Source organism: Neoarius graeffei, chromosome 11 (assembly GCF_027579695.1).
Source record: "Neoarius graeffei isolate fNeoGra1 chromosome 11, fNeoGra1.pri, whole genome shotgun sequence".
In the NCBI taxonomy this organism is placed as follows: Eukaryota; Metazoa; Chordata; class Actinopteri; order Siluriformes; family Ariidae; genus Neoarius; species Neoarius graeffei.
The window spans coordinates 79,912,748-79,930,644 of NC_083579.1; the positions used below are offsets into that span (position 1 = coordinate 79,912,748).

The 17,897-nt window shown below is 42.6% G+C and overlaps 1 protein-coding gene across 4 annotated transcripts in view; it reads right to left on the minus strand.

Annotated features, from left to right (window-relative positions):
• Window positions 1-2,856: 2,856 nt before the first annotated feature.
• Window positions 2,857-17,897, minus strand: part of rps6ka1 (ribosomal protein S6 kinase a, polypeptide 1) — a 195,540-nt gene continuing 180,499 nt past the window's right edge. For all 4 annotated transcript variants that reach the window (XM_060934764.1, XM_060934765.1, XM_060934766.1 and 1 more), the window contains 8 exons: window positions 15,930-16,055; window positions 15,705-15,794; window positions 13,125-13,283; window positions 12,039-12,200; window positions 11,802-11,878; window positions 11,559-11,676; window positions 8,501-8,638; window positions 2,857-5,590 (listed from right to left, as the gene is read on the minus strand). In XM_060934764.1, the coding sequence (XP_060790747.1) occupies window positions 5,468-5,590; window positions 8,501-8,638; window positions 11,559-11,676; window positions 11,802-11,878; window positions 12,039-12,200; window positions 13,125-13,283; window positions 15,705-15,794; window positions 15,930-16,055 (993 nt within the window). In that variant the 3' untranslated portion in view covers window positions 2,857-5,467. The remainder of the gene's footprint in view (window positions 5,591-8,500; window positions 8,639-11,558; window positions 11,677-11,801; window positions 11,879-12,038; window positions 12,201-13,124; window positions 13,284-15,704; window positions 15,795-15,929; window positions 16,056-17,897) is intronic.

Here is a 17,897-nt window from a genome sequence, read left to right on the forward strand (position 1 = left end):
ATCCCCTTTCCAGCATCCGGAGTGATCCGGTTTCGGCTGATCTACAAAGAGGGGATGGTCGGTGCGTCCCGCAGACTTCTGAACTGAGGAATCTGGAAGACACGTGAGCCTGGGCTACCTTCAACTATCTACATCCTGTGGACACAGAAAGAACAAAGTCAGTGACCAGTATGACTTTCCTTCTGGTATTGGTCTTAGCGCTTGGAGCAGGGAATCCCGCTCAAGCCAGCCACGAGGACAACGTTTTTTGGCGATTTGCCAATTGGACTGCTAAACAACATACTAATCAGTCTTGTTATGTCTGTCAATACGTTAGAGTCTAAACTGTAGTTATACTCTGTAAACAAAGTATAAAAGAGGGGATTGTAAGATTGTGTGTGTTCTCGTGCATAGCTGTCCTGAGCTTTATGACCCTTTCACACCCTGGTAAACGTGCATAATCGCGAGAACATACTCTTTTGTTTTCTCTGTACCTTCTAGTTTCGCTGAAACCACATTCCTGGTTCCTCCTGTTCTAGGGGGTGTATGGTCTGCTCTTTCATGTATAATAAAAACGACTCCTTATCTGGCGAGTTGACCTTGTGCCCCCGAGCCCCTTACTTATCTTGTCACGCAAGCTTCTGATGTATATAAACCCTGCTCTTTCTGTGTATCGTTGAGCAGTGCTTGAATAAACCAGATTGATTTAACTCGTGTGGTTTGTTTTAACCCTGCTCCAGAGCGCTCTTACGTCAACGCATCTGAACTGAGACAGACACAGGTTCTAACAACAATTAAATTAGGCTAAGACATTATAATGCTGACTCGTTTTCAGAATAGTGGAAGTCATAATTTTTCTCCCCCCGTTTCTGCGCCCCTGGATGGACGCAGCGCCCTTAGCATTTGCCTATATTGCCTATGCCACGGGCCGGCTCTGATCCATCACATCTTTTCACATTGACCAAAATTCTTCCATCTGAAAAGGCATTCCTATCTTTAAAAGCAGCAATTATCCAAATTTAGAGCTTCATTTATCTACCATAAATTGGGGGGGGGGAGTTTATTGACAGTTCAACAAGTACTCTTAGATCAGAAGTATTCAACTCCTATTAAATTTTTTTTAAAGTATTAACATTTATAAAAGGTCCAGTTACATACAATTCCTTGCTTACAAATATCTGGATAAGTAACTAACATGGCGGAATGGTGATGAGATTATGACATTTAAGACCATTTGAAGTATTTATATGTTTTGTTTTGGCAGTCGTGCTTCAAGACACCATTCTGACTCGACCCACAGACCCTGAACAGATGAGACGTCTGTTTTGGAACAAAGAGAATAAACTCATGTCTCTGTGCAGTCGCTTTCTAACACTGTTATCATCATAGACTTTTTTTTTTAAACCACGTCATGTCATCAGTTCTCCATTCAGACCAGAAATGTTAAATAAAAAATGAAAAATTAATGAAAGTGAAAACTCTCCCTTTCTGATTTAACGACTTTAAGCCCTGCAGCTCGTCTCTGGTCCAGTGAACTGCCTTCAGCTCAGTAAGTTCCTTTCTGCTCTCTGCTACAGTATTTTATTTAAGAGCTCAGTTCAGTCCTCTGGACCACAGAGCAGAGTCTGCCAGTGGACAACCTCTGTCTGAGAGTTTCATTATGAGAATTTAGAGTAAAGGGAAAGTTTTAAAAATTCTCATCCATTGGAGAAGATCAAGATATGTTTAAAATGCTCAGAGTTTTCCTTTAATATGCACCAGAGATAAGTCTGCACACTATTTTAAACGTGCACGCATCCATTTAGGATGCAAGTAGAAATAGCAGACAGATTTACCCCATCATCAGGGGGTTGCAAGTTCAAATCCTGACAATGCCACAGCTGTCCGTGTCCAGGAGCCAAAGGGGCAATAATCGACATGCTCTCAATCTCCTGTCAATCACGAGCCAATCAAGGATCTGTGTTAGATCACGTATGCAGAAGAGGGCAGATAGTGAGCATTATGCTGCTCTGTGATTCAGCACGAGCAGCAGTTTATGAAAATGCACTTACCTTTTTTTTTTTGGGTGTTTAGGGGGAAATAGGCATTTTTTTCCCAAAGGCTTTTTTTTTTTATTAAAACAGGCCTACTTTTTTCCATGAAAAAAGAATCTTAAAAAGACCACAATGACCCAAATCCTACTGCAAGTATGTCACTTTAATCCAATAAGCAGATAAAAATAGAGACTAAATGGAGTACAAAAGCAACACAGTGCACATTTGCCTCCAAATGAAACTGTCAGGGACAGATGTAAATTAAACATGTCGAGTTTTTCTGTGTGTCGCTTTACATTTAGGTCATTTTTTTCCAGTCTCTTAGCCACTTGATCTCTGCTCTGAGGAGCTCATAGTAAATGTGAACAAACTGTTGAGTTCATTTAAAAGTGATGGCACATAAGGATGCGAGTTCAAATCCTGAGTCTGCCAATTACATTAGATCACATTACAGGCATTCCTGCTGGTCCAGGGAATCAAACCGGTAACCTTTTGGTCCCAAACCTGCTTTTCTAACCTTTAGGCTTCCCAATGAGCTCAAGTTGCTGAGCTCTCAGGAGCGACATGATTTTATGATAATCAGTCTGGATAAAACTGTACAGATCATCTGAACTCTTATCCTGCAACACAGCATCTGTGTTTTTTCTCTTCCTGGGGTTTGTCTCATAAAGAATTGGAAATGTATCTTGTTTACTTTTTTGGAGTTAATTACACCAGTAAATCATTAAAACGAAGAAAGAGCAGGGTACATCCAACATGGATTCACATATGATGGCGCGGATTATACCATGTGTACAAGTTTCAGCCACAGAAATACAACAGAAGCAGAAACAAAGGCAGAAAGTGGAGGGCAGAAAAACTGAGTTTAATAAGAAAGGCATCAGGACCTGAACACAGACCGGACTCTGGAGCTTCAGAGAACAAGAACATACAAGTTAGAAGACGGACATCCCAGAAACATGTGTATGCGCGCGTGCACACGCACGCAAAAGCACCTTACATCCCCCAGGATCTGTGTTGCAACCCATTTCAGCAGCCCACATCAAACACATCACCATTCCGAAAGTAAAGACATTATCTTTTTTTTTTTAAATAACAGAAGAAACTAAGAAAGCAAGTGCCACATAAGGTCAAATCTCTGAAGCATATAGACGCAAAGAAGTTTTAGACCAAACTTCAGAAACCAAATCTCTTCTGAATACAGGAAAGAAATATATATATATATAATCTACTTTAACAACATATACAGTACAAAGGTGCTTCACATAGTTACTCTGCCCTGAAACAGCATCAGCCGTCACACACTGCTCCGTCTCTCTCTCTCTCTCACACACACACACACACACCTTTCATTTAAGTATAATGACCACAGATTCAGTATCTACTCAAGTCTTTTGCAAATGATTCATTGGATCAGTTGAGTCATTTTGTGATAAGTGAATCAATATGAAAAGCAAACAGCTATTTGTAAGAGGCTCATGAGGGAATAATTTAGGTTTGATTAGGTTTGATAATTAAGCTGAACCAACTTTATAGTGATTCATTATTTACATTTTTCAAATTTCAATTGCTAATGATGATTCAGTACATAACATTTCACATTGAATCACTTCTAAATGATTCATTTTCAATCTTCACCTATTTTTTTGGTGGGGTGGGGAGGGGGGTTAAAGAAATCTACAGGACCTAATTTAATACTTCTCCCAAAAAAGTGCATCAAATACAGTACCAATCAAAAGTTTGTACACCCCTACTCATCTCATTCGTAGGTTTTTCTGTATTTGGAATATTCTCTTGTCAAAAATTAATTAGTGCAATTTCTTGCCTTCTTAATGCATTTGAGATCAAATAGTAAATAATAAAAATACAAATAATAAAATAGCCCTATTCCATCCACAACTGATCTCTGCTCCATATTATGATATCCATATTATGTCAGGAAAGGAACAACTAAGTAAAGAGAAACGACATCCGTCATTACTTTAAGACATGAAGTGACTTAATTTAAAAAAAACAAAACAAAACAAAAACATTATTATTGAATTAGAAGGCGTGTCCAAATTTTTGACTGGTACTGTATGTGTGAAATGAGAAATCTCTACCTCCTGCCCGTCTAAAACAACAGATAAACCTGTTTCGGTTCAGATTGTTTTCAGACTGTTGATGCTGTAGCACTTGGCAGATGATGATTTTGAAAATGTTTGTGTCAAAAATACTCTGACAGCATGCATGTCCTTCCTAAAGTCATTGTGTTTATGCCTGTGGGTGTCTACAGTACATTTCGAGGTGGGAGAAGTTGGGAACATTATTCATTTATCTCCCCCCCGACCGTCATTGCAGCTTTGCAGCTCATTTGAGATTCAGATACTTGAGTCTATTTCACAAGCGTGTGACGGCAAATTACCAAATCCATCCCAATCTTTTTACGACTGGCATCTGAACACGAGATCATTTTTATTTTTTCCAATAGATCATTTAAAAGAAAAAAAAAACAAATACAAAGGCTTGCAGTCACTTCTCTGGCTCGTCACTTTTCTCAGTTGTGCTCAACATGCTTTTTATAAAATCATTTTACTTTTCTTTGACAGAATGAACAAAACAGAATCATAACCAACCAACAGTGAAAACACAGACGACGGCAGTCAATATCCAGAAAAATCACGGTGTTGAAAAATACAAGACTTTAACATGCCACTACAGAGCGCCAGGCTTGGGAGATTTACTTCATCATCATCATCCTGTTCTCACACAATTATTAAAAAAAAAAAAACACGCTGGGGCAAGAAAACACGCTGGAACAGCCTGGACCTTGTGCAAAAGTGCGTCACAAAGCAATGTGCAGCATGGTGAAGCAACGACAGCATTTTACACATCAGCAGCCATGAAAAACTACCCCCTGTACCCACAATGCACTTGGTCAGAGTCTCAACTCTCATGCTTTTATAGCCATAGCAATGGAGTTGTCTTAAAGGGGAAAAAAAAAAAAAAGCTTGCAAACATTCCCAGTCTGTATATAGTCTGTGTGTTCCAGACTCAGAGTCGTGATCAAACTGATTTCATCATTTACGATAAACAAAGCAAGCGAACGGGAAAAAACCCACATCATAGACGAATAAACAGAAATGAAAGAAACAGAACAGCAGGACCACAAAACAGGCCGCCGATATCGACCGCTTCCGAATAGGAGCCTGTAACGCTTTCTGGCACACACACACACACACACACACACACACACACACACGATGGAACACTGAAATCCCAGCATTCCATTCTCCATCTGCCAATCTCATCCACTGTCTGCTCTGATTGACAGCTTGTCTAAGCTCCGTGAGCCTGCGGCTGGCAGGTGCGAGGTGAAGAGAGCGGTTTCAGTCCACACAGAGCGGCGTTCATACAGTACTGCTTTTGTTCACTTCAGTGGTGCTCTCGTCCTCTCCCCGTCGGGCTCTCTGTGTCTACAGAGAGGTGGAGGGCAGCTTTTTCACACGTCTTTGGGCGAGAAATGAGGACTCAATAGGTTTGAGTTCAGGGGTTGGCTGGGAACTCTTCAGGGCTGAGTAGGTGGCAGCCATCGCTCCCTGAGAGAGAGAGAGAGAGAGAGAGAGAGAGAGAGGGGTATAGTGGTTGGGGAAAATCCTTTTGGATGTTGCTGTGGGTAAATTCTGATAAAGAAAGACATTATTCTGATAAAGAATGGGGCTAGTGGGAAGTCTGAGACAGCAGGATTTATGGGGATTACACTTCTGTAGTTTGGAAGACAAACTGGCCAACTCTACCAATTCACGCAGTAGTTTACGCATTCTGACAGGCGAATACCAGCTCTAAAAACTACCGCACTGCAAAATAATCAGTGAACGCTGTTAGATTCATCCTTCTGACCTCAGTTCAGCTGTTTCCAGCACAGGGGATAAAATCCGATCCACATTCACTGGATATGAGCAATCGTGCGCTCTGATTGGCTACTCTACGACTAGGATATCAGCTCATATACCGTGAGTAGAGAAAAAACAAAAATGGCGACACGTGTTGCTGAACCAACAGAGGACGAAGTAAAAACTCTACTTGAAAACAAAACCCCCCAAAAAACAAGGCAACAAAATATGAAATAAAAGTATTTGAAGGTAAGAACGTCTCTTTTTATTTTTCAAGAATTATCATCATTGCATTTTTCACAAATTGCTCCTGTCATTTCGACGGCTTGTTTACATTTTAAGCAGAAATTATTTTGTTGGACGTTTTGTATAAAGTTTTTATTTATCGAATTTGCAAAAAATAAAAATGCTCTCTTTCTCAAAATCCAGTGAATGTGGAGAGAATGCAACAGTTATTCCACTCAATCTCGTCGTACATGGATTATAGACAACTCAGTGCTACGCACCTCGTCACCCATCAGCTCATGTACGACTCGATTTCGTGGAATAACTGGTAGTCAAATCAGTTTATTTGTATAGCGCTTTTAACAGACATTGTCGCAAAGCAGCTTTACAGAAAATTAAAAACTTTAAACATGAGCCTAAGCCTGAGGTGAAGAAGAAACCTTGAGAGGAACCAGACTCAAAAGGGAACCCATCCTCATCTGGGTGATAACAGATAGCGTGATTATAAATAACTTGCTTCTGTAACGTATATAGGGTCAAATAGTCAAAGTGAAGCTGAGAGCCAATGGAAGAGCACGATAATGATGTTGAATCTAAACTGTATCGCACCATTCCACTGGCTCTCATTATGGTTCTATGACAAGTTCAAGGCAATTTGGTCATCAGATCATTCAGTATCCAAGCATCGAGGCGAGGTGGGAAGCTGCATTTTGTGAAGAATGTTGGTCCAATTTCCTGATCAATTGTCTTCAAATATGGCACTCAGAATGCAGGAGAATGCACCACTGAACACTGGTTTTTTCCCAAATTATCCAATATGAAGGGAGGGACCTGCCCCCGGACCCCTTAGAAGGGCACGCAATCTGATCTACTGCTTTTCATGCTTTGGGAGTTGGCAAGTATGGGATGAGAACTCCTATATGTACGAGGGTACTTCAAGAAGTTCTCGGCCTCTCTCACCCAGAAAACGTCACAGGAGAAAAGATTGTTCTTGCGTTATTTTTCAACATGGTCTCCTTTTAATTTCAATGCACTCAGTCCACCGATGTTTAAGCTTCACTATTCCTTCGCAGATGATCAGATCTTGAGCCTCCAGATTCTCCTCAACAGCATGGACGACCTCATCATCACTCTGAAAACGGCGACCATGCGAGTGGGATTTCAGTTTGGGAAACAGACGGTGCCAGGTCGGGTAAGTAAGGTGCACAGGGCAAGAGTTCAAAGCCACATTTGGCTGCTTCTGCCCCTGCACCGTGTGGACGGGCGCACTGTTCTGGAGCAACATCACACCAGCTCCAAGCGTTCCTCTCCTTTTTTCTGTGATTGCTTCTTTCATTTGCATTTTTGTGGACAGTGATATAAGACTTTAAAAGTATACAGTTATGACCCAAAATGGGAGTTACGCCCCTTGTTTCTGGGTGAGGCTGAGAACTTTTTGAAGTACCCTCATAAATGTCAGCTGAAGGCAGTGAAACCTAGTCTGGCTAACGCAACTTCAAAGCTCTGCGAGCATTGGTCTGGCAAAGATATTAAGCCCAACCGTTTCCCAAAGTGCGTGGTTGACCCGCCTCCCTGAAATGCCTCAGTTTGCTACTGGTCGAAGCCAGAAAAGGCTGTGACGAAGCTTAAACCAATCACATCACTCTTTCCTCTGACGTATGTGACGCGACGGAAACTGCAGGAAGAAGAAGGAGGAGCTGAAGAGGAAGAGGACGATAATAGCACGACCAAAGGCGAGACGACCACAACGATAGGATTCTCGCTGAGCCCCATTGATTTGGCTACCAGCGGGGCTAACTGGTAGATTAAACTCTTACCGAAGCCGGTCGGGAGCAAGGCGAAAACGTCCTTCCTTTCAATAAATACCTCCAGGGCTGCTCTTTGCTCCGTTTTCAATGAGAACTTCCCGTTGAATGCTTTCAATACAGCATCTACCACTGTGTCAAAGGCTTGCCGCTGCTCCATGTTCGTAATGTTTCTAGTGAATGAAGCGCTTCCGGCATAGATTCTGTAAACAATCTATGGCTTCCGGTCGCAGTTCTACTACATCACTGCCTTGAACACGCCTCTACCCAGGGCCGTGGGAGATGCTCAAAGTTGATTGGCTCCCGATTTTTCGGGAGCTTGGAAGAGCTGGAGATAGCTTGCCTTGCCAGACTAAGTTCGCGTCACACTTAGGATGGGCGGGCTCAGGCTAAGTGAAACCCCCCCTCAGTGCAGGAAGTCCCGAGTGCCCTGCTCTACAACCCAACACTACTACTTTCCGAGTATCTACATATATATCTCAGTAAAGCCCCCTGAGTAGGCAGCTGGTTAGTAATTCGTAACCCTGTTGCCCCTGACTGAAGATGCAGTGTTTCGGGGTTGGTGTACAGGGACTGAAGGGTTTACCTTGACGAGCTTGGCGTCCTGGTGCTGCAGCTGGCTGTTGGGTAGCTGATCTCTCTGCACAATCCAGGGGTGTTTGAGCACCTGCCGAGCTGTTAGTCTCTGATGAGGGTCCACATGCAGCATCTTCGACACCAGATCCTACACACAGTGCGGGTTTAATACGGATTGTATCCGGATTACATCATGGGATTATCTCTGAGCATGGTGGATGTTTACACTGCAGCCTTCACCACCCTGATGGTGATATAATCACAGTAGAACCTGAACCTGCTTCCTAATATTAGATCAGATCAGAATCCCTAAGGACAGATTCATTCTGTTCAAATCATACACACGATCCATTCAGCAATTCCTGTAATCCTATTAAATACACACGCTATTTTTACTTCTCCATTTCACATCGATTAGCAGTGAAGGATAATACTGTATTACAGATCCTGCTTGTTGTCATGACGCAGCAGAAGCTCACGCGTGCAGTAATTATTCAGAGTTACATTCCTCTGGTGCTTTTAAACTACTATTTATTTTTATTCACATCACTGAGGAAATGAACAGCTGTGTTTCACTGCCAGTGTGTGAAAGCTTTCTTTGGAAAAAGGACCACATGATGATTGAACAACATTCCTGCCTGCTGAAACACATGTGAGTGGAGCTATAAAGGAGAGGAAGGTACAGACAGACTCGCGTATACACAGGGCCTTACAAAACTATTCCCCCCCAGTGTTTGTCCTGTTTTGTTGCATTACAAGCTGGAATTAAAATGGATTTTTGGAGCGTTAGCACCATTTGATTTACACAACATGCCGACCACTTTAAAGGTGAAAATTGTTGTTTTATTGTGACACAAACAATAATTAAGATGAAAAACCAGAAATCTGGAGTGTGTATAAGTATTCACCCCCTTTCATTTGAAACCCCTAAATAAGAGCTGCTCCAACCAATTCACTTCATAAGATCCACCTGTGTGCAATCAAAGTGTCACATGATGTCTGTATAAATCCACCTGTTCTGGAAGGACCCTGACTCTGCAACACTGCTAAGCAAGCAACATGAAAACCAAGGAGCCTCCAAACAGGTCAGAGACAAAGTTGTGGAGAAGTATAGATCAGGGTTGGGTTATAAAAAAATATCCCAAACTTTGAATATCCCACAGAGCTCCATTAAATCCATTATAGCAAAATGGAAGGGATATGGCACCACTACGAACCTGACAAGAGAAGGCCCCGCCCACCAAAATTCACAGACCGGGCAAGGAGGGCATTAATCAGAGATGCAACAAAGACACCAAAGATAACACTGAAGGAGCTGCAAAGATCCACAGCGGAGATGGGAGTATCTGTCTATAGGACCACTTTAAGCCATACACGCCACAGAGTGGGCGTGGCTTTATGGAAGAGTGGCCAGAAAAAAGCCACTGCTTAAGAAAACCCATTTGGAGTTTGCTCAACAGCATGTGGCAGACTCCCCAAACACATGGAAGAAGATTCTCTGGTCAAATGAGACCAAAACTGAACTTTCTGGCCATCATGGGGAAATGTCATGTGTGGTGCAAACCCATCACCCTGAGAACACCATTCCTACAGTGAAGCCTGGTGGTGGCAGCATCATGCTGTGGGGATGTTTTTCATCTGCAGGGACAGGAAAGCTGGTCATGACTGAAGGAAAGATGGATGGCACTAAATACAGGGCAGTTCTGGAGGAAAACCTGTTTGAGTCGGCCAGAGGTTTGAGACTGGGACGAAGGTTCACGTTCCAGCAGGACAATGACCCTAAACATACTGCTAAAGCTACACTGGAGTGGTTTAAAGGGAAACATTTAAATGTCTTGGAATGGCCTAATCAAAGCCCAGACCTCAATCCACTTGAGAATCTGTGGCATAACTTGAAGATTGCTGAACACCAACACAACCCATCTAACTTGAAGGAGTTGGAGCAGTTTTGCCTTGAGGACTGGGCAAAAATCCCAGTGGCTAGATGTGCTAAGCTAATAGAGACACACCCCAAGAGACTTGCAGATGGAATTGCAGCAAAAGGCGGCTCTCTAAATTATTGACTTTTTTTTGTGTGTGTGTGTGTGTGTGTGTGTGTGGGGGGGGGGGGGGGGGGGGGGGGGGTGTTTGAATACTTATGCACATTCCAGATTTCTGTTTTTTCATCTTAATTATTGTTTGTGTCACAATAAAACAACAATTTTCACCTTTAAAGTGGTCGGCATGTTGTGTAAATCAAATGGTGCTAACGCTCCAAAAATCCATTTTAATTCCAGCTTGTAATGCGACAAAACAGGACAAACACCAAGGGGGATGAATACTTTTGCAAGACACTGTATGTTACAGGTCAGACTTGTAAGTCAGGTGGAATTTTTCAACCTTGATTAGAATTTTTAACCAAGTTCATAATCTGCTACTTGCATCAGGGAGACTTTATCTAGGTTTGGGGTCCAGATTTGGGAAGACTTTAGATTTTAAACTACTTGATGATGTAATAAGACTGAACTCATTAATAAAGTCAAAATATAAATCACTCCTTCCACCACAATTGTTGCTGGTCTAGTGGTTAAGGGGTTGGGCTAAGAATCAGAAGGTTCTGAGTCCAAATCCCAGTTAAGTATTGAGAAAGGATTAAAAAAAATGCTAATTAGGTTGATAGGAATAGGTAGACAGACAGACGAGAGGAAGTGGATGGAAGAGACAGAGAGACAAAAGAAGTGATGGAAAATCCCTTTTAAGAATCTTGGATAATCCAAAATTTTACCAATTTGGACATCATGAACTAGGTTTAAAAATATAACATGGGTCAAAAGGAAAAAAAAATCAGTTGGGTTGAAATTTTTTTGACCTGTAACAAACATACGCAGTCGTATACAGACAGGAACGCAGATACAGGGTGGTCACAGTAACTCGTCAAGCTGCATTTCATCACCCCTCCCCCATCACTGATTATTTTCCTTAAGTGTTCAGTTCCGTGTGAATGTAGTCAGTTATATAATTTATGGCAATAATTGCTTGCATCATATCTACGTTCTCCATCATGGATTATTGACCTAGCTCTGTGTCACCTTGGCTGTGTCAGACACCGCGTCCCAGTTGCCCCCGGTCAGGGTGAAATGTCCGTTTCCTATCCTCCCCAGGATCTCCTCAGGCGTGTCCTCTGGACCATTAGCAAAAGGAGTGAATCTGGAAAAGAGAGACAGACAGATAGACAAGCGTTAGATGTTTGCTTTCATGTATTTTCATTAGTGTGAGGATGGTGATGAGTGAACAGGTGGTGTGTGTGTGTGTGTGTGTGTGTGTGTTCTCACCCTGCTAACATGGTGTACAGTAACACTCCCAAACTCCAAATGTCACACGCCTCATCATAACCCTGCCTCTTCAGCACCTACATTTACACACACACACACACAGTTTACACAATGTTATGCAACACTGGGAGCTGAACACTTAAAGTAACATTAGTCAGAAATCTAATTTACGATGGTTCTATCTGACTGCATTTGGACTAAGGAGGAAACTGTGTACATTTTTGGCCAACGCTTTACCTCAGGAGCAACAAAGTTAGCCGTGTAGCAGGGCGTCATCAGGAGGCCGTTGTCTGCACGGAGCTGTTTAGCGAAACCGAAGTCACAGATCCGCAGAGACTCTGGATTTCCAGATTCATCGACATACAGAATGTTACTGGGCTTCAGGTCTCGGTGTACTACCTGCAGAAAGAAAGCAGACAGCATTACACACACACACTCACTCCCAATCCATAACAATACATGATTTAGGTGATGATGCAGATTCTGTAAAAATCACCTGAATGTCATTGTGTGTTTGTAATTTCTCAGGTCGTTGAATGAACTTTGAAAACAAGTACCGAGTTAACACAAACCAGAACTGGCCTGCCATCAAAACGACCCTGACGACCAAAACATCAAACAGAACTGAAATGTGACGATGTGAGAGAGAGAGAGGACCGACCTCCACTACTAACTGTTTACAACAGGAACATCAACAAAGGGCTAACTTTTGTTCCCCGAGGGAAGATCGACCCAAAACATCCGTCAGAACTGAATTCGCATGATAAATGAGAGAAGATACAATTCTAGCCAGAAGAAAATGTGTTAAGTGACCTAATGACTAATTTGTTAGCAAAAAATTGACAATACAATGACCGAGTGTTGTACAGAAGGCCGAGTTCTTTCAAATGAAGCAATCAGAACTGAAATCCCTCGTTTACAAGAAAATCAACAAACAAATGACGAAGTTTTGTTCCTGAAGTGAAGATCGACCCAAAACATCGATCAGAACTGGATTCGGATGAGAAATCAGAGAGGAGATACAATTATAGTGAGAGGCCTGGAAAATTCGTTAATTTGGCCTAATTAGTAACTCGTTAGCAAAACATCTGAAAAAAAACCAAACAAACAAGTTTTGTGGAGTGATGAGCTCTTTCAAACAAAACAACTGGAACGGAAATCCGTGGAGAACTGACGGAGGAGATACGATTTAACTGAATTGTGGATGATGGACGCCTCGCCATGGCAACAGCTCATCGGCCTTATGGACAGATGAGCTAATGATGTGTGTACTCAAGGTGTGTGTGTGTGTGTGTGTGTGTGTGTGTGTGTGTGTGTTCTAACCCCCTGAGTGTGCAGATACTCCACGGTCTTGGTGATGGTGTACAGCACGGCACTGGCTTCTCTCTCGGAAAAGAACTTCTGCTTGAGGATTCGATCAAGCAGCTCACCGCCTCGCATCAGCTCAGTCACCATGAAAACCAGCTTCCCGTTATCGTACACCTGCACATGCAAACACACACACGCACCTGACTGACTCATGCAATTTGTATACACAGCTCTTTACAATCTAAAACTACATTAGTAGATACACTGCATTATTACATTAGCTTTACAGACTCTTAAATATAATCACACGCAAACCAGGTGCAAGATATACAGTGCTGAGCGTAAATGAGTGCACCCCCTTTGAAAAGTAACATTTAAACACTCTCTCAATGAACACAAACAATTTCCAAAATGTTGACCAGACAAAGTTTAATAGAACATCTGTTTAACTTATAACGTGAAAGTAAGATTAATAATATAACTTAGATTACACATTTTTCAGTTTTACTCAAATTAGGGTGGTGCAAAAATGAGTACACCCCACAACAAAAACTACTACATCTAGTACTTTGTATGGCCTCCATGATTTTTAATGACAGCACCAAGTCTTCTAGGCATGGAATGAACAAGTTGGCGACATTTTGCAACATCAATCTTTTTCTATTCTTCAACAACGACCTCTTTTAGTGACTGGATGCTGGATGGAGAGTGATGCTCAACTTGTCTCTTCAGAATTCCCCAAAGAAAATCATTTCTTTACACCACAAAGGTGAAGGCTACAAGAAGATCAGCAAAGCTTTACTTATCAGTCAGAATACTGTAGCAAAAGTGGTACAAAAATTTAAGAAAGATGGAACTGCAACCATCTCACAGAGACGTCCAGGTCGTCCACGGAAGTTAACACCTCGACAGGAGCGTCTTCTGATGAGAAGGGTTGAAGAAAATCAGCATGCAAGCTCACTGCAGTTATCTAAAGAAGTAGAAAGCCAAACTGGGGTGACTATTTCCCGTGACACAATATGGCATATGCTGCAGAGGAATGGCATGCATGGATGCCGTCCACGAAAGAAGCCTCTCCTAAAGCCCAGGCACAAAAAAGCCCGCCTAGATTTTGCCAGGGCCCATGCTGACAAAGATGAAGACTACTGGGACTCTATACTCTGGAGTGATGAGATCAAGATAAATGTTTTTGGAACCGATGGCTTCAAAACTGTATGGCGTCACAAAGGTGAGGAATACAAAGAAAAATGCCTGGTGCCTACAGTGAAACATGGTGGTGGCAGTGTCCTTATGTGGGGCTGCATGAGTGCTGCTGGTGTCGGGGAGCCGCATTTCATTGATGGCATCATGAATTCACAGATGTATTGCTCTATACTGAAAGAGAAGATGCTACCATCACTCCGTGCCCTTGGTTGTTGTGCACTTTTCCAACATGAGTGAACACACATCTAAGGCCACTGTTGGATTTCTGAAGAACAACAGGGTGAAAGTAGCCTGGTTAACACCAGACCATATCACAAGTGAAATATGGTCTGGAATCCGCCTATTGAATTTCTCGTAGGGGAGGTGTGGTTTACGATTGTCAACGGCCGTTTATTGGACGTTGTGAATGTCTATCATTTGGCGTATACGTAGCCCATGGCCAATCATGGCAGTTGTACCTGGTGACGTAGTTAGAGCGACGAAGAGGCGAAGAAGAGAAGGAAAGAGAAAGAGAAGGCAAAACAAAAATAGGAAAACAATGGCACCGAACGATTACTGCCGTTTGTGCAAGACAAATACGAGAGAAGCTGGACCCTCCGTATTTGGACATTCAACAGACATGTTTTTGACCAAAAAAACAACGAGCATATCCGAGAGGTTAGCGCTGTTAGGAGTCCCAAATAAACTACAAGCTTCCGTTTGTTGAGTAGTACGCGTCACCGTCTTTCCACCCCTCCCCACTCTCTGATTGGCTCCCTAACTCAGGCAAGCCTTTAGACCATAGTTTCCATGCTGTCTTTTCAGATCGGAACGATTGTGCAAAGCAGCATGGGATTTCCCAGGCTAGGGTGAAAGTGATTCAGTGGCCACGTATGTCTCCTGATCTGAACCCAATCGAACACCTATGGGGAATTCTGAAGAGACAAGTTGAGCATCACTCTCCATCCAGCATCCAGTCACTAAAAGAGGTCGTTGTTGAAGAATGGAAAAAGATTGATGTTGCAAAATGTCGCCAACTTGTTCATTCCATGCCTAGAAGACTTGGTGCTGTCATTAAAAATCATGGAGGCCATACAAAGTACTAGATGTAGTAGTTTTTGTTGTGGGGTGTACTCATTTTTGCACCACCCTAATTTGAGTAAAACTGAAAAATGTGTAATCTAAGTTATATTATTAACCTTACTTTCACGTTATAAGTTAAACAGATGTTATATTAAACTTTGTCTTGTCAACATTTTGGAAATTGTTTGTGTTCATTGAGATATTGTTTAAAATGTTACTTTTCAAAGGGGGTGTACTCATTTACGCTCAGCACTGTAATTCCACTCTGTATGATGGAATCATTATTTTGTTGTGGTGAAGCTTTAAAGGGAACGGTTTGTTCACACTTACGTCTTTGAGTGTGATGATGTTGGGATGTTGGCCGTACCGTAACAGAATCTCAATCTCTTCTGTAGGATCGGTGTTTGTTTTATCGATGACCTTCAGCAGCACAAATCACAGTGAGTACTCATGATCATCGATAATGTTCTCAATCATCTATTAACATCCTGGCAGGCCCCTGCCCCAACAGTCAGTGTGTGTGTGTGTGTGTGTGTGTGTGTGTTGGGGACAGACCTTGACTGCATATTCCGTGTTGGTGGCTTTATGGATGCAGCGCTTGCACACAGAGAAAGACCCCATCCCGATATCCTCCTTTAGTACGTAGCCATCGCTGAACACAGTGCTCTTACCATGCAGCTGCTGCTCACACACACACACACACACACACACACACACACACACACACACACACACACACACACAGTATTAAAACCTTGGTCACAACCGGCCGTACTTGCTCCTACGGCCGGTCTACGTGCAAGAAACGCACGGAGGGTGCGCATGAAATGCACGGAGGGCGCGCGTGTGACGTGCTGATTTTCGAGCCACAGACCGGCCACAGAGGTTCTTTGCCTTGTCAAACAAACTCTACGGGCGCTTACATTTTTTTTTCAGGTTGCAAGACAAACTTACGGCCAACGTGTGTCTTTCTCCATGAACAAAAAAAAAAAAGCAGCGATTTGGGAAATGCCAAAAACCGTACGTCCGGTTGTGACCTAGGCTTGAGATTCAAGTACTTTATCATCATTGTTAAGGCACAATGAAATTTCTTTTGTGCTGGTCCCAAAGGTGCAAAAAGCTAAGGTGCAAAAATATTATGACAAAAACAAAAAAACCCAACCCTTACCTAGCAAGTACCTGAGAGCTAAGAAATGTGATAAGTAAATAATTATATATATAAAAACATATAAAATGAGCATAAATACACTTAACAGAAACGATATAGAAATAAAGCAATATGTACAGGTTGTGGATTGAATAGAAAAACAACGTATTGCATGTCATATCTCAGACTGTGGAGAGGTCAGAGTTCAATAAGCTAATTGCAGTTGGAAGGAAACTGTTTAAGTCTGTTGGTACGTGTGCGTATAGATCTGTAGCGCCTGCCTGATGAGAGGAGCTTAAACAAGCGATGTGTGGGGCGAGTGACGTCTTTTATAATGTTTTTGGCCCTTCTGACGCAGCGAGTGTTGTGTAGCAGATCCAGAGATGGCAACTGAATGCCAACGATGTCCTGTGCTGTTTTCACAACACGCTGTAGGGCTTTTCTGGCAGCTTTGGTGCAGCTGCTGTACCGGGCGGTCATACAGTTCGTTAATATGCTTTCTTTGGTGCACCTATAGAAATTGACCAGCAGCTTCTGGGGGAGGTTGACTCTCCTTAAACTCCTCAGAAAGTCGAGTCGTTGTTGTGCTTTGCCTACTACCACTGAGGTGTTAATCAGTGCAGGAGAGGACCTCCGGAATGGTCACGCCCAGAAACTTGAAGCTGGAGACTCTCTCCACAGCCTCTGCGCTGATGGTTACTGGGCTGTGTGCTGTCTTTTTGGAGGTTCTGAAGTCCACAATGATTTCTTTGGCCTTCTTGGTGTTCAAGACCAGGTTGTTGGTGTCGCACCACGTTGCCAGGTTCTGAGCCTCCTCTCTGTATGCAGCTTCATCGTTGTTGGATATAAGCAAAATGATCGTTGTATCATCCGCAAAGTTAACAATAATGTTCGATTTGTGGGTGAAAAGTGCAAAGAGGAAGGGGCTCAGCACACAGACTTGCAGCACGCCAGTACTCAGGGTGAGGATGGAAGATGTATGTCTGCCAAGCCTGACAGACTGGGGGCGATATCATCAATAGTATTAACATGACGTTATACCAAGCATGAATTACACTCTCTGCTGTTTCTCTAAAACACAGCAGAAACATCCTCGCATTGTTCAACAGAAAGTGAACATTTTCCTGTACAAACATCTCCATCTAGTGGAAACTGACAGTAACTTCATGCTCATGGTAAATGTGCTTCCTGCTGGTCCACATCTGCTGTTTCAACCAGTGATGTTTATCTTCTCCAGGTGGTTAGGTTTTCGGTTTGTTTACGCAGGATTGCATAAAACCTACTGACCCAATTTTCATTAAACTTGGTGGAAGGGTGAAGAATGGGCGAAGAAAGAGCCCACTATATTTCGCTGTGGATCCGAGTCACATGGCAGG